Here is an 18005-nt window from a genome sequence, read left to right on the forward strand (position 1 = left end):
GCTGTGGTAATAGCGGTCTTTCTGTCAAATTTTCGATTATCTAGCGATTACAAGTAATTATTTTATATTATATATTTTATTAACTGTAGTAACAACATTTTAGTATATTATATTAAAATATAACATTTTATTAATGAGTTCAAGAAGCTTCAAGTGCCTTCGGCGTTAAGGTGCAACGTCTATGTATTGCTGTGTCCCGTTATGTGACACATCCTCAAGGTTTAATTCGGTGGTTAGTTTCCATACTTTCCCTTTGGACAAGGAAACAAGTAAAAAATGGATTCACTATATCCGACGTGAGGATTTTAATATCACTCCTAACACAAGTCTGCAGTCGTCACTTCAAGAGTGATGATTTGATCGAGCCATCGGCTCCCACAGGACGCTGGCTACTGAAGAAAGGTGCAGTGCCCACTTTGTTTGAGTGGAACAACTACTCCACTTCAGCACCAAGGCGCACCGGGGCATGGCAGAGGAGAGAAGTTTCCCCTCCACTGAACGAAGATCCTGTGCCTGTGGACCTCCAGCATGAGGAGCATGATTATTGTTCATTTCCCGTTCCTGCGGCTGTCGATCTTTCTTTAGATCAGACTGAAGATCTCCGAAAGGAAGTGGAACAACTGAGGAAACAGGTGGAAGAACTGTCTGTCCGTCACAGATTTTGCTTGGGCAGATTTGCTGCATCAGACGATGACATACGGTTCTACACTAGGTAAGATTTAAAACTTATAAATAATATTATATCATTGTTAGGATGCTGTATTATAATTTTCTGGTCTTTGCATAATACAGTATGTCCATGTAGATATTTTATTTACATGTCAGTAAACCCGTATACTATACAAGTAAGCTACAATACAATCTAAAAGTAAGATAAAACTGTTGGTCATTTTGTGATGTGTATTATCTCAAACATGTCCCACATCTTATGTAGGTTTGTGACGTACAATCACTTGATGGCGTTCTGGAGACTCATTGAACCTGCATCCCACAACATGGTTTGTGTGACCAGAGCAAGGGCAGCTACAACTAGGAGTGAAGGTGGAGCATCAGGCAATGCATCTGTAATTATATATTTTTTTCATTTATCATTCCTTTCTAATTTTGTATATTATACAGTACATTAAAACAAAATTTAAATGCTGCAAATGCTACTTTCTCCATGTATAAACACGCATATAAAAAGTTTTAACAATTTTTTAACCGAGGATGAGTTTTTTCTCTTCATGGTTCATCTCTCAGTTGGTCTGACACAAAGGGATCTGGCTCACAGATTTGATATTCATCAGTCCACCGTGAGTCGAATTATAACAACCTGGGCAAATTTTCTTTATACCGTTCTTGGATCAGTGCGCATCTGGATGTCTGAGGAGGCAGTCAAGGCTCACATGCCAAAGGAGTTCCAGGACTATCCAGACACACAAGTGGTGATCGACTGCACAGAGCTGCGGTGCCAAACTCCATCCTCTCTCCTGCTTCAAAGTGAAGTGTTCTCCTCTTATAAATCCCACTGCACCTTCAAGGGGTTAATTGGCATGGCACCACATGGCGCAGTCACCTTTGTGTCATCCCTGTATGCAGGATCCATCAGTGAGCTTCTCAAGCAGTCTGGGATTGTGTCTCTGCTGAAACCTGACATGGCTATTATGGTCGACAAAGGTTTTCTCGTGGATGACTGTGTGCCATGCAAAGTCTACAGACCTGCTTACCTGTCAAAAAGAGAACAGATGTCGGCTGATGAGGTAAAGGAAACTCAATCCATTGCTCGACTGAGGGTCCATGTTGAGCGTCTCATCCGCAGGGTGAAACAACACAAGTTGTTTGATACAGTCATCCCTCTTTCCATCACAGGGAGCATCAACCAGCTATACACTGTTGCTTGCCTCCTTGTGAACTACCAGAATGGCCCCTTGGTAAAAGCATGGGCAAAGGATTAAAGACTAGACAAGACACTTGCTGTAGGGGACAGAACAATTTGAATTTATTTGTAGAGAATATAAATATGTTGATTAAATGTAAACAATTTTAATAATGTGTCTGTAAATAAATAACTTTGATACAGCATTTCTGTAAACATGTAAATATAAATAACTGATAGTGTTTCTGTAAACATGTAAATATAAATAACTTTGATGCAGTGTTTCTGAAAATTTGTAAATAAATAACATTTATACAATGTAAATCAACTTGAATTTCTTTTTTTTTTCTTTTACATTTTTAAGGATCTTGGCAGGTAGAAATAAAAAAAGAAATGGTCAGCCCTCTCTCTAATAGTTTTAAACATTCTACAGTCTTTGTAGATGCGCTGGATCATCATGTCATCCTGTGCGTACACAACAAAATCACACCAGTCCAATCCCGAGATCAGCATCTGACCTTGCACTTGCCAGTAATAAGCATGCTGTTGTTTTAGCTCTGGTGTGCCATTCTGCAGCTTCAGGTAAGGGCAGTCAACATAACTCTTTAGATTTGGGCACTTTATCTCCAAAAGGCCAAAAACCTGGTGCTCTGTGGGGTCGTAAACGATACCATCAGGAGAGGAGCCAAGCCAAGGTGCATCTGGGTGAATTAAGAATCCACAAGGGTAGAAGTTCACTCCACGCAACAGACAGTATTCCTCCACCGCTGCAGATTCCAGTTCAAGGCCTCTCTTCATGTCTGCTGTCTGGCGAGTTCCCTTGTGGATTCTTTCAGCCAAGTGTTCAGCAGAGTTCTGCCCCCTTACATGGCAAACCTCTCTAAATCGGGACGATGTTACTCGTGGCTTTCTAACGGAGTGCCAATCCATTGAAGCACTCTGGTCTTTGGTGGCATCCTGAATCTTGTGTGCCGTTTCCAGAGTTACTGCCAGTGACTTCATGTGCAGTAGTTCATGTTTGCTATGTACAAATAAGCACACAGATGGGTCAAGGTTGTAACCATCTAGAGGCAGAGGTGGTCGTGGTGGGGCATCTTGATGGGGAGTAACGTTGCGTGTTGTTGCTGCTGGCTGTTGGTATGACAGAACACTCCCAGCCTGAACTTTACCGAAAGCAGAATCCACCATCCAATCATCACTGGACATCCCCATTGTGGTGACTAAAGGGGCTGTAGTGCTGGTAAAGTCCTTATACACCTCTGCCACTTGCAGGACTGAGAGGTCAGGCAAGTCGCTGGAAACACCTTTATACAAGGTACTCCTGAAATGAAAATTAGTAAAAAATAATAATAATAAAAAATAGTATGAAAAATAAGTTGCACATTTTTATAGACTCAGTTACCATTCTTTAATTGTATGGAGAAAAAAGATGCAATGAAAGTGAATAGTGACTGAAACAGCCATGCTGCCTAATATATGTTTTTGTGTTAAAAGTAATATGGGTTTGGAATGACATGAGAGCGAGTAAATGCCATGACTTTGTGAACTCTCTCTTTGTCCATATAGTAAACAATCTTAAACAATCCCATATTATACTTCTACATTAAGTAAGTAACTGATTGCACTGTGCACCTTAAGCCATCTGCGAGTTTCCTTTCTTTAGGTCGTGCAGATATAACCACCATCCCACTGACAGGACCTGGCCGGACTCTAGGAATACCAATAGTCACTTTAGTATGAACCAGTGTTTGCCAGACTTGTTCCTGGAGGCCCACCAACAGTGCATGTCATCTGACTAATCTGACACACAAGTTTTAGGTCTTTTAAAGAGCAATGAGTTGAATTTAAAACAAGGTCTGTGTGCCTCCAGGAATGATGTTAGGAAAGCAATCATTTAATATAATTCATTCTAAAAAGTTTTGAAAATTCACTTAAACTTACCATTGTTCGTGGTTTGTGCCAGCTCTGCTCAGTTTCAGTACAGCTGCGAACTGGAGGAACTGCACTGATGCCAAGCTGAGAGTAATGTGTAGTCTGGTACAATAGTGCAACAATATGGTTGCACAGTGCTGTGCCAGCAACACAGGAACAGCTACACTGGGACAGTATGACAGGTTTGGAGTCCTTTAATGTAATCTGTAAAGATAATTAAACAATGACATAGTAAATGGATGGCCCCAAATGAAACAAATATCTATCTATTTATCTATATAAATAAATATATCTATATATATAACAATCTTTCAAAATCAGTATCTTTCTTTTAAAGTGCTAAATTTATTTACTGAATAGACTTATGTCTGCATTTCTAAACTTACTGTATAAATTAATAGAAATTTAACTTAAAATAAAAAGTTTAGAAAATTTAAACATTTTAAAATATGAACAATAAATCCATCCTTTATTTCTCTAGTTTTGTCTCCCTACTCTCAAACTATGTGGCTTCTCTGTCTTCCTCATAGATCTGAAACAAGTCGCCCTCACGCTGATCTCTCCTGTCACCTGATCCTTTTCAGAGACTGAAAAAAATGACATAGCTTTAAAGGGTCATACAGATCGTATTAACATAATATCATTAGCGAAATTATAAAAACAGAAGATCTTAAAAAGGTTAAGTAAACAAGAGTATGCACTGTCACAAACGAAGCTAGCTAACGTTAGCTTGTTAGCTTGAGAATACGTACCTTCAAAGTTGTCGATATAGGTCGAAATATACAGTTTGAAGCCCTTCTCCTTTTTACTTGAAGGAGTGACCGATGCTAATCTTACAATTCGATTTACATCGTTCACTGTAATCCGTGGAAGTTCTTGCAAGCAGGGAGTGTAAAATGCCATGCTGAGAGCGCTCATTGAAACGGTAGGAAAAAACTGCTTCCGCTGCAGCACCAGAAGTTGCGGCGCAACTGACACAAAACGCGGAAGTAGTCGTGCATCGAGTCCATTGACAATTCTGTCAACTGTACCGAAACGCGAGCTAAAGTCTTGTATCGCAGCGTGCAGCAGATGTGAAGAGAAGGTCAGAGAGAGAAGACGCAGTACAGCTGAATCACTCGCGCTGTTTTCAAATGACTGGTTGTGTGAATTTATTTACTCATCTAACCTACACGCTATATTGAATAAATGTTTTGCAGGAATTTCCTTCATTTTAAAGTCGAAAGCTGCGGGAATATATGCGCAATCCCACACCGAAATTCAGGACCTGATTAAGTATAATTCAACTGTACATAGAATTGTGAAACATGACTTTTCCAAAACTTTCTGGGTTTATTTATTTTTCCAAAACTTTACAGGACTGGAAATTGTTGTTTTAAAAGTCCATGACTTTTCCAGGTTTTTCATGACCGTATATGAACCCTGAATGTGACGATCGGGTGCGGTTATCAAAATCAGACAAAAATATAGGTGCGGGTGGTTGGCCATGTTTTCCAGGTACCGTTATCTTGAGTCCGGTAGAAGTTTGTCTCTGTATAGTACATTTCGTTCTTTTAATCAACTTTTCAACATTGTTTTTCATGTGGTTGTTTTAAGTCTCGCCCGATGTGGCCTCACAATATGGCGGCACCCTCTTGTTTACATCCGAGAATGCACTGCGCAGTGACGTCGGTTGCCAAGCTCTATATAACACTGTTTAAATTTAGACTTATATTCACATTCAAGGGACATTTGCACGCACATCATATCTGATTCTGAAGCTCTCTGCTGCCAGCTCATTATCATACGAACCAATCAGAGCCGTTCAATGGCTCTGGAACCAATCAGGTTTAGTCTGTGTTGTTTGAATTTAAACACAAATAAACGTGTTTTTTTTTTTTCTTTTGTTTGTTTTTTTTTCTCATTTCAGATATGATGTTGAAATCCTTGTGGGAATTTCAGAAATGTATATTAGAAAATAAAGGCGTCAAGCTTGAACAAGTTTATAAACACCTAGCTTATTACAATTAATGTATCATGTAATGAACAACAGCCTAATCAACCAAAGTAGCATAACCCACATTAAACAACATATTTTAAATACTGCAATGGTTAATAATATTTGACAAAGGTTTGTACATTGTAAATGTAAAAAAAAAGTTTTTCAAAATATCGTACTTTTCCAAATATTAAAATTATAAATACATAAATATTTAAAATATAACCATGTGTAGGCCTACTGCAATATAAAGTACATTAAAAACCTACTAAAAGTGTAATCATTTTGTGTTCTTACACAAAGTACACATAAAATATATTTTAAGTAAGAGTAACATAAGTGTGTTTTTTGTAAATACACTAAAACGTCACTAAAAGTATGCTTGTGTTTAGTATATTCCTTAAAAGTGTAACTAAGCATATATTTAATACAAAAGTACTTCTAGTATACTTTTTAGAAATATATTAAAATGCAATTCAGTATATTTTAATGCACTTCAAATAAGCATGTTAGAATACAAATGTATTATAAACATACTACTTGAATTTCAAGTACATTTTAATACATTTAATACTACGTCTTTTTCACCTGGGTCAGGGTGACGGCAAATGACGATTTCCTCCTAGAGCTCGCTCTCTGCATCTAGCTGCAAAGATAGACATTCACACACATACGCAGAGAACACTTATCTGTACTTCAAGGTTGCCCTGAATATTATCAAATATGGTTAACTACACACACACACACACACACGCACACACACACACACACAATGAGATCAGCTTCTTAGAGAGTAAAAAGGCAGACTAAAGCCATATTCAACTTATTTTCTAACATGCATAAATGTAACTTTGATAAATAATTATTCAAGAAATATTATAATTAACATTATTATGAGGGCCATTGTAGATCAGCAATCCATTCCTTCACTTTACCAATACTCTCGAAGCTTATGCAACAGCGTGTAGCTTGCTTAAGCACGGCATGTTGCAGTAGTCAGACCTAAAGAAATAGCATTACCAATAACCAGATGACCCACAGCAGCAAGCATATCTCAAGATAATTAGATGGCCTTAAACAATAGCTTAACTTTGCCTCTTGCTGTCACAAGTTTACCTGGATACCAGCACTGCAGAAACACCTGATAGCCTAGCGACGGCAGGTCTAGCAACAATATGATACTGGACACTAGATAAGTCAAGTCAAGTCAAGTTGAGCTTTATTGTCATTCCGCTACATGCGGGGCATACAGTGGAACGAAATGTCATGCCTAACAGGACCACGGTGCTACATAAATACAGGCATACAGCAATGAAGTAAAACAATATAAACCTATACACAACTATCCTACTGATAAATTTTGACTATAAATATACTATCTATAAAAAGTACCTATACAAACTAAAAAATACAAACTATACAAACTATACGAATGCTTCAGATAAATGCGGTACATGTGCAAGGAGAAACATTGAGTTCAAGCAGCTGGCTGGGGAACAGTGCAGGATGATTTGTAGTGCATGAGCATGTAAACATACATATATTACTGAGTTCTTTTTGTGGGATTTGTGTACACACAGCAGTGTGTGTGAAAAGTGACTAGTGCGCATAGAGGAGGAGAGTGTGTTACTACAGGTGGTTTGTACAGGCCCACTCACCTGTGTGTAGCACACTTCGAATTGCACGTTACATGTTACAGGAGGTAGGGGTTTGTATGGGGGTTCAGAGAGGGGCGGGTGATTTGAGTTCAGGGCTCTCACAGCCTGGGGAAAAAGCTGTTGAGCAGTCTGGCAGAGCGGGCTCTGATGCTCCGGTACCGTCTTCCTGATGGTAGGAGCTGGAAGAGACTGTGGGAGGGGTGTGTGGAGTCCTTCACGATACTATTTGCTTTGCTGGAGCATCGTGTGAGGAAAATATCCAGGATGGAGGGAGGGGCACCGATGATCCTTGCAGCGGTGTTCACTGTCCGCTGGAGGGTCTTGCGGTCTGCTGCAGTACAGTTCCCGTACCAGACAGTGATGCAGCTGGTCAGCACACTCTCAATGGTGCCCCTGTAGAAAGTGGTGAGGATGGGTGGAGGGAGACTTGCTCTTTTCAGCCGGCGGAGAAAGTGTAGGCGCTGTTGTGCCTTCTTGGAGAGTGACATGGTGTTGGTGGACCAGGTGAGATCCTCTGTGATGTGCACCCCCAGGAATTTAGTGCTGCTGACTCTCTCCACAGTCGAGCTGTCGATGGTCAGTGGGGGTGATCACGGAGTTTCTCCTGAAGTCCATCACAACCTCCTTTGTCTTACTCACATTGAGGGACAGGTTGTTAGTGCCACACCATTCAGCCAGCTGTGCCACTTCCTCTCTGTAGTGCGTTTCATCGTTGTTGCTGATGAGGCCTACCACTGTTGTGTCATCAGCAAACTTGATGATGTGGTTGGAGCTGGACTTGGCAGTGCAGTCGTGGGTCAGCAGCGTGAAGAGCAGCGGGCTGAGCACACAGCCTTGTGGGGCACCTGTGTTCAGTGTGGTAGTGCTCGAGGTGTTGTGGCCGACACGGACTGACTGAGGTCTTCCGGTTAGAAAGTCCAGGATCCAATTGCAGAGGAATTGTTAAGGCCCAGCAGGTTGAGTTTATTTATGAGCTGTTGTGGGATTATTGTGTTGAATGCTGAGCTGAAGTCAATGAACAGCATTCTAACGTAGAAGTCTTTATTTTCTAGGTGGGTAAGAGCCAGGTGGAGAGTGGAGGAAATTGCATCGTCCGTGAGCGGTTCGGACGGTATGCAAACTGGAGCGGTCGAGTGTGTTGGGAGGCTGGTTTTGATGTTGTGCATGACTAACCTCTCAAAGCACTTCATCATGATTGAGTCAGTGCTATGGGACGGTAGTCATTTAGACAGGACACAGGTGATTTCTTTGGTACCGGTATGATTGTTGTGGATTTGAGACATGTGGGGACGACTGCCTGGCTCAGCGAGGTGTTGAAGATATCTGTTAGGACATCTGTCAGCTGTGCAGCACAGTCTTTCAGTACACGGCCAGGTATGTTGTCGGGACCCGCAGCCTTGCGTGGGTTGATCCTAGATAGGGACTTCCTTAAGTCGGCTGGAGACAGACAGAGCGCCTGGTCGTTGGGAGGTGTGGGCAGTTTTTGTGCAGGTGTGTCATTCAGCATTTCAAACCGTGAGTAAAAGTGGTTGAGTGTATCTGGGAGGGATGTGTCATCATCACAGGCCTGTGGCGGGGGCTTGTAGTCTGTGATGGTCTGAATAGCTTGCCACAGGCTCCGTGTGTCACTGCTGTCTGTGAAGTGATTGTTGATTTTTTGAGCATATGACCGTTTTGCATTTTTGATGCTGCGGGACAGATTGGCTCTTGCTGTTTTGAGGGCTGCTTTATCTCCTGATCTGAATGCTTCATCTCTGGTCTTTAGCAGCCCACGAACCTCTGCTGTCATCCATGGCTTCTGGTTGGCGCGTGTGGTGATGGTCTTGGTGACTGTCACATCATCAGTGCACTTTTGGATGTAAGCAGTCACTGTTTCAGTGTACTCCTGCAGGTCTGTATGGTTGTTGTAGGTGGTTGTTGTAAAGGGTACTCTTTAAACATGTTCCAGTCTGTGTCCTGGAAGCAGTCCTGCAGTGCTGAGGTGGCATTGTCTGGCCATACCTTGATCTGTTTGTGAACCGGTTTGGTGAGTTTCAGAAGTGGTCTGTATGCTGGGATTAGCATAACAGAGATGTGGTCCAGTACCGAGGTGGGGCGGGGTTCGGCTTTGTATGCGCTCTTAACTGTTGTGTAAACAAAGTCCAGTGTGTTATTTCCCCTTGTTGCAAAGTTCACATGTTGGTAGAACTTTGGCAAAACTGTCTTTAAGTTTGCGTGGTTGAAGTCACCGGCTATGATGAAAAAGCCGTTGTGCATTTTAAAACTTAAATTTTGTTAAAGTTTTTTTGTTGTTGAGAAAATCATATTGTGAAATCAGTATTTCAAAACTGATTTAGCCTCAATTACTAGCTGAAAGAACTGTTGCTAATAAATAGAACAAAGACTTGAGACTTGACTTGTACTTGGACCTCAGAGACTTGTGAACATGTCTGCTACAACTACACTGATATTTGTATACTTACTACATAAAGTATACTTAAAATATACTTGAACTTTACTTAAGTATACATAATAAAATAAGCTTTAAGTATACTACTTTTTGGTAATGGAAATTTTGACAAACAAAGAAATGTGCTACTTGGTTCCAGTTATTCAAAAAGGTTAAGTATTTGTAAGCTGTACAATGTATTTATCTATTTATGTGAATTATTTATGCTCTTGGATTTCTGTATAGTGTGTATATTAAGTCCTGTTACTAATGTGTGTTACTTGAGCAGGTTTTCATGCAGCCTGTGTGGCAGATTCAAGCAGACATTGTATAATTACCTTCTCATTAGAAGGTTTTGCACTATTCCCTTATAAAATGTGCTTCACAGTACAACAAGGTGTTTGTTTGCTTGATTTAAATTTCTGACGTAATGATGAGATTTCATTGCTGATTTGAAATGTCATAGAGCAGCCTCAGGGCGTTCACCTGACTGATTTCCCTTAATTTATTTTCCTATAAATCACCTGATTACAGCAGGTGCGTGACTCATATCTGCTATCAGTGTTGTTTCACCAGTTTGCATTGCTTTACATTGTGTTCACATCATAGCAACTGTATTTGCATCAGGTTGAAAAGGTAGATGCTTTTTTAAACATTTATGTCTTGTAATTTGAAATTAATGACAACAAAGGAAATAAATAGTGGTTCATTCGCACCATATAACTTTTGCTTAACATTTTGGTGATGATTTGTCAGTAGATACATTATATTAGTGTTGTCAAAAATAATGATTTTCAATACACATCAAAACTTTACATGTGTTCCAACATTTTCAGCAGTTCGGTTTACAGTTAATGATTTGAAGTCCAAGCACTTTTGTCTTGCCAATTTTAACATTCAAGTACAAGAAGATGTGAAAGAAAGAAATCAATTATTCACATGCTGAACTGAGTTCTCTTTACCTTCTTCTTGAATATGAATGGATAAAAATGCACAAAATTATGTCATAATGTCCATTTTGGTGAATATCAAAAAAAAAAAAAAAAAAAAAAAAAAAAAAAGAGTAATTTATGTCTTAAAGGGATAGTTCACCCAAAAATAACAGTTTTTTTGGATTGCTTAAGCACGATTTTCAAAACAGGGCCCGTGTTTTCAAAACACTACACACAATTAGCACAACCACACACCCAATTAGCAAAACACTACAGATCCTTTGCATAATTAAACACTCTTGTAAAAACTATACACTTCTGTTTAAAAACCACACTTTGTTACCATATGAAACACACGTTTCACATTAACTATACTCTGTTTGCACGAGTTACACTCTACTGTGATAAACCTAAAACACTTTTAGCACTTCTACTTCCCTATGATTAGAGTAGGCTACCATCAACAAAGTACAAATATAATGTAAATCCACCAAACACTACACAAGACCAATGTTGCAGACTGAAGAAACTCATTTATTTCTCAACACGCCCAAAATGTTGACATGGAGATTCATAATACTGTAACAAAATGTCACTTTACGTATTGTACTGTAAGTTTACTGTAAATCGGGAGAAGCCGAATATTCACCAGAAGAGGCGGACAGCAGCTCGTAAGTGTTGCGATACTTAGTCATAGATCTGTTGTTTAAATTATTTACCTGCTGTTGGGAAGGAATACTTTCGTTTCCTTCTATTTCTATTCTGCATTTTCGTTGAGGTTTCGTTGTTTGATTGCACTTTCTGTTAATTATAATAATTTGCACCTCGGCTAAGAAGGAACCTGGATCATTTTCAGTGCTCCTTGCTAGCGAAGTGTTAGTTTCGTCTTGAGTTATTTGCACAAGGCTATTGGCTGGGCCAATCAGAAGCCGGCCACAGCTGTTTTCACGGTAGTGTGTTAGGCTGTATTTATCAGAGGTCCGGCGCTGACGCGGAAGCATCAGCGGAAGCGTTCAGCCTCCTCGTGTGAAGACAGACGAGGGTAAAGACCATCGACTTTTCCTGCGCGACTTTAACCGAGCAACAACACCGGCGACACACTTAAGTATCTTTTCTTTTTCCCCTTCCCTTACACACTCTCCGTTTCCATCCTCTTTCCTGCCACCTCTATCATGTGTTTCCAAACTATCGGTTCTCTCTCAACCACGCTCTAACGTCCCACGCAGACGGCAACGTAATCCTGCTAACCTGCGCCTTATCTCTACCTCCTTCACTACACCTCTTTCCTTCTCTGTGGGTCTCTGGAATTGTCAGTCAGCTGTCAACAAAGCTGACTTCATTTCTGCTTTTTCTTTAAAATCCACGCTCAGCATCTTGGGCTTGACTGAGACCTGGATTCGTCCAGAAGACTCAGCAACCCCAGCTGCTCTCTACTAATCTCTCTTTCTCTCACACCCCGGCAAGTTGGCGGGGTGGAGGCACTGGTCTGCTCATTTCTAACAATTGGAAATACTCAACCCGCTCTTCCCTATGCAATTACAACTCATTTGAATCTCATGCCATTACTGTATCAGCTCGATAAAACTCCAGATCGTGGTCATTTACCGTCCCCTAGCCAAATTCTAGCCACCTTCCTAGAGGAGCTGGACGGGCTGCTGTCCTCTTTCGTGGAGGATGGCACTCCACTCTAGTCTTTGGTGATTTCAACATTCACCTAGACAAGCCTTATGCTACAGACTTCCATGCACTCCTAGCTTCGTTTGATCTCAAACGCCTTACCACTACTAGCACGCACAAATCAGGCAACCAACTTGACTTAATTTACACACGCAATTGTACTGCAGATAACATTCTGGTACAACCGCTACATACCGGACCATTTCTTCATTACATTTACATTACACTTTGCTTCTCCTGTGCCACCAACCCCTACCAGTTACTTTTAGACGAAACCTGCGCTCCCTTTCTCCTTCCCATCTTTCCTCTGTGGTATCCTCCTCTCTTCCTTCACCCACCCATTTCTCATCTCTGGATGTAAACGCAGCTACTGAGACTTTATGCTCTACCTTAACCTCTTGTCTAGACGACATTTGTCCTCTCTCCTCTAGGCCCGCACGGGCTGCTCCTTCCAACCCCTGGTTATCCGAGGTTCTTCGTGAACATCGGACTACACTCAGAGCGGCAGAGAGAAAATGGCGCAAATCAAACGATCTGTCGGACCTCAGTAGGTACCAGTCTATGCTCACATCCTTCTCTGCTAAAGTCCACACTGCCAAATCCTCACATTTCCGCAACAAGATCGACAGCGCTCCAGACATGCGTAATCTCTTCAGAACATTTAATTCCCTCCTCTGTCCCCCTCCACCTCCTCCCTCCACCTCTATTACAGCTGATGACTTTGCCACTTTCTTTACAGACAAAACTAGATCAATCAGTGGTCAGTTTTCACCTCCACGCACACAGGACCCTCACCCTACCACATCCACTGCTAAAACTCCCATCTTTTCTTTCTGTCCACTCACTGAAGCTGAAGTATCCAAGCTTCTCCTCTCCAACCATCCTACAACATGTCCTCTTGACCCAATCCCCTCACACCTTCTCCAAGCAATCTCACCCACACTCTTACCTGCACTCACACACATCATCAACACATCCCTACTCACAGGTAACTTCCCCATTGCGTTCAAGCAGGCTCGGGTAACCCACTGCTCAAAAACCTACATTAAACACTTCTCTTATAGAAAACTACAGACCTGTCTCTCTCCTTCCGTTCATAGCGAAAACACTTGAACGAGTTGTCTTCAACCAAGTCTCACTGTTTCTTTCACAGAACGACAAACTGGATGCTAAACAGTCAGGTTTCAGGAGGGGCCATTCAACTGAGACTGCGCTTCTCTCGGTCACTGAAGCCCTGCGAATTGCAAAAGCCCATTCCAAATCATCAGTCCTCATTCTGCTGGACCTATCTGCCGCTTTTGACACTGTCAATCATCAGATACTCCTGTCCACCCTCTCATCACTGGGCATCTCTGGCATTCCACTTCGCTGGTTTGAATCCTATCTCACTGGTAGGTCTTTCAGGGTGGCCTGGGAGGTGAGGTATCCAAAGCACATACACTGGTCACTGGGGTTCCTCAGGGATCAGTTCTTGGACCCTCCTCTTCTCCACATACACTACATCACTGGGTCCCATCATACAGGCACATGGATTCTCATACCATTGCTACGCTGATGACACACAGCTCTACCTCTCTTTTCAACCAGATGATCCAACGGTAACTGCAAGGATCTCAGGTTGCCTGGCGGACATCTCGGCATGGATGAAAGAACATCACCTGCAGCTCAACCTGGCAAAGACTGAGCTTCTTGTCCTCCCTGCCACTCCGACTCTACAGCATGACTTCACGATCCAGTTAGGTTCATCAACAATAACCCCATCAACTTCGGTCAGAAATCTTGGTGTAATCTTTGATGATCAGCTGACCTTCAAAGACCACATTACAAAAACTGCTCGATCTTGCAGGTTTGCACTATATAACATCAGAAAGATCAGGCCCTTTCTGACAGAGCATGCTGCACAACTTCTTGTCCAGGCCCTTGTCATTTCTAGGCTGGACTATTGCAATGCTCTTCTGGCTGGACTTCCGTCTAATACAGTCAAACCTCTACAAATGATTCAGAATGCAGCGGCACGACTGGTCTTCAACGAGCCCAAAAGAGCCCATGTTACACCTCTCTTTATCTCCCTGCACTGGCTACCAATCACGGCTCGCATCAAGTTCAAGACACTGATGCTTGCATATAGAACAACCACTGGCTCAGCACCCGCTTACTTGCACTCTCTATTAACAAACTACATCCTCCAGAAATCTGAGATCTGCTAGTGAGCGGCGCCTCGTGATACCATCACAGAGAGGCGCAAAATCACTCTCTAGATCATTCTCATTCACCATTCCTGGCTGGTGGAACGATCTTCCCACCTCTATCCGGAATGCTGGATCCCTGTCAATCTTCAAGCAACAACTGAAAACTCATCTCTTTCGACAGCACTTGACTTCATCCTAAACTTAAAAAAAAAAAAAAAAAAAATTATCTTTACTTATTCCTTCCTTTGGTAGTTTGTATTTATTTGAACAATGTCTGAGACTTGGTGTTGCAAGCACTTCGTATGTCTGATTGCCTCTTCAAGATTAATCGCTCGATGTATTCCCCAATTGTAAGTCGCTTTGGATAAAAGCGTCTGCTAAATGACTAAATGTAAATGTAAATGTAAATGTAAAAAAAAAAAAAAAAAAAAAAAAAAAAAAAACTAAACATTGTGTCTTCGCCTAGCTGGATCTGGCCAGAGAATTTCATCAACATCGCAGGCAATGTTGTCATTAGCAAGACACCTTGGAAAGAAACGTCTTGAATGACGAATCCATCCTTGCATTGCTGCTACCTCCATCTGGTCACAGGCCTCCTCCATGGCTTGGATGAGGGGTACCTCAGCCTGGAGACGGAGATCATATACCTTCCACCGCCATGCCGAGAAAAACTCTTCTATAGGGTTGAGGAATGGAGAGTATGGTGGAAGATATAGACGTGAAATGTGGATGTTGCTGAAACCAGTTCTGAACCAGAGCAGAGCGGTGGAAAGACACATTGTCCCAGACAACAATGTATTGCATATGATCGATTTGATTTGCTGCTGTTATGTTTTGCAATTGGTCCAAGAATGCAAGTATGAGTGCTGTGTTGTAAGGGCCCATATGGGCATGGCGGTGGAGGACCCCATTCTGTGTAATGGCTGCACAGAGTGTTATATTACCCCCACGTTGCCCTGGGACATTGACTATAGCCCTGTGGTCAATGATGTTTCTTCCCCTCCTTCGTGTTCTCGTCAGGTTGAACCCAGCCTCATCTACGTAAATGAACTCATGCTGGATCTCCTCTCCATCCATTCGTAAAACTCCCTGAAGAACAGTGTCAGGCAAAATTGTATAGTTCAGTGTAGATCTAATATACATATTACAGTACAGTAAAGGATTATGAGACAGTATGCAAGATCACACTGCTAAAGTGAATACATACCTCTGCATAATCATGCATGATCGTTTCACCCTTTCGAATTGCGCTCGAAGGCACTCGATATATTTGCTTCATTTGAATATGTTTTTAGGATGCGTGCCAGTGTTGATGTTGAGACCTGATGGATATCGTTGAAACTGGCATGGTTATTGACAATGTTAGCTTGGAGCTGATTGATTGTGTTATAGCATTGTTGGCCAAAACCATGTTTACCATCTCCCTCTCTTGCTGTTCTGTGAACATAGGAGGCCTTCCCCCTTGTCGTTCCTGACCCTCAATCCTATGTAGAAAAAAAAAAAACAGTATACAATAGTACAGTAATTTCACAGGAAAAGGTAACAGAAGTGCTGATAGTGCATAGAGTACAGTACTGTAAGCAGTTACTGAAACCGTGCAGATGTTTTTGATATGATGATATTTTTACAATACCTATTTTCCAGTCGAAATGTTCTTATCACACTTGCCACTGTGTATCGGCTTAGATTTGGCTGTACTCGCAGTCCAGCCTCCCTCAGTGTCAGGCCGTGGTTGACAACGTGGTCAACCAGTGTTGCGCGGATCTTATTTGTCAGATTCGGTCCTCTTTGAGCACCTTCTTGTCTTCCTCTTCCTCTTCCTCTTCCTCTACCTCTACCTCTACCTCTACCTCTACCTCCAGCATGGCCTTCATCTCTTCCTCTTCCTCTGTTGATTCCTCCTCCTCCTCCTCCTCGTCCTCGTTCTCCTCCTCATCTTACTCTTTCTCTGACTCTTTCCATTGTGCTTGAAGACCGATGAACTCACCTGCTGCTTTTTATAGTGCTTATACACCTGATTGGTGTGTCTACAATTAAGCAAACAAGTGTTTGCACACCTGATGACTGTTGAACCAATTGGTTGGACGGTGCGGTAATTTGACAGTCAGTGCTTTGGTATTGCAAGGAAGTGACTTCATGATAGATTTTTGTGTGTAATGTATGTTAAGTGTGTTTAGTGTTTTACAAATCACTGTGTGTAGAGTTTTGCAACAAGTGTGAGGTTGACAATGTGCTTATAGTTGTGCAAATATGGGCTGATGTTTTGCTTCTTGAGTGTAAGTTTTTGCTAATAGTGTACTACTTTTAATTTTAGTGTGTAAGCAATCCAAAAAAACTGTAAAATTGTATCATTAATTACTCACCCTCATCAGTGTTCAACTGTAATTTTATGAAGCTATGAGAATACTTTTTTTGAAAATACTTTTTTGCTAAAAGAACAATATATTTTTTACAGCATTTATTAATGTTTGTTGATGTTAATCAAAATGTTTACGTTAATTTACAGTGCATTGACTAATGTTAACAGATAAAACTTTATATTTTAATGTTTTAGTTTTGAACTTAATATTAACTAACACTGATATATGCTATATAATTTTTATTCATGTTAATTAATATAGTTAATGTTAATAACTGGAACCTTATTGTGAAGTGTTACCAAAGTTTTATATACAGTATTGTGTGTGTGTGTGTGTGTGTGTGTGTGTGTGTTCAACCCAGCCGTGAGACTGGGTTGGAAACACACCAACCACAATCTTGATGGTTTGGATTAAACCTTTCAGTGTCATATCCCTTAAAACCAGTAGATGCGTCAAATGTAAATGGAAAAAGGACAGTCTGTAGGCTTCTCATGAAATTGTGAGAAACTATTATAACATGTTCCAGAAAGCTGCAAAGATGCAAAATGTCAGTACCTCAAACTCACTGCAACTGTAAGAGTTGTAAAATGTTCCTTGCATTAACAATATATAGGTTGAGATACATTTTAGTCTAGTGATACTTCATTTAATGGCATTTTGTAAATTTTCAAAGTACAAAATACTGCATTTGTATTTTGATACATTTTTTTTCCACACAGTATTTATTGCATTTTATTTTAATCTATTTAAACTGAGGTATTTTGTATATTAAATGCATTTTCATGTATTTGTGCCCATTAGAAAGAATCTGTTTGCTGAAAGAATTGCTGTCTTGCAGCAAGATGTCCTTTTTGTTTATGTCATGTTAAGGATCTTTTTAGACCTCACTTTAATTTAACTGGAGTAAAAAAAAAGAGAAAGAGAGAGAGAGACCTTAGTTATATAACGTTCTCATTAGGGACATTTGGTGATTAGGGGTTCTTGCTTTCATTC

The 18005-nt window shown here is 40.9% G+C and overlaps 1 protein-coding gene and 1 pseudogene across 1 annotated transcript; one reads left to right on the forward strand and one right to left on the reverse strand.

The window, feature by feature from the left end:
• Nucleotides 1–1632: 1632 nt before the first annotated feature.
• Nucleotides 1633–3562, reverse strand: LOC131528662 (uncharacterized). Its single transcript, XM_058757985.1, has 2 exons — nt 3491–3562; nt 1633–3179 (listed from the first exon to the last, which is right to left on the reverse strand). The coding sequence occupies exons 1-2, from the start codon at nt 3541–3543 to the stop codon at nt 2210–2212; spliced, it is 1023 nt and encodes a 340-aa protein (XP_058613968.1). The 5' UTR covers nt 3544–3562; the 3' UTR covers nt 1633–2209.
• Nucleotides 3563–13751: 10189 nt separating this feature from the next.
• On the forward strand, nt 13752–15138 carry LOC131528669 (uncharacterized; annotated as a pseudogene).
• The last annotated feature ends 2867 nt before the right edge of the window (nt 15139–18005 follow it).

This window comes from Onychostoma macrolepis, chromosome 21 (genome assembly GCF_012432095.1).
Source record: "Onychostoma macrolepis isolate SWU-2019 chromosome 21, ASM1243209v1, whole genome shotgun sequence".
NCBI classification, from domain to species: domain Eukaryota; kingdom Metazoa; phylum Chordata; class Actinopteri; order Cypriniformes; family Cyprinidae; genus Onychostoma; species Onychostoma macrolepis.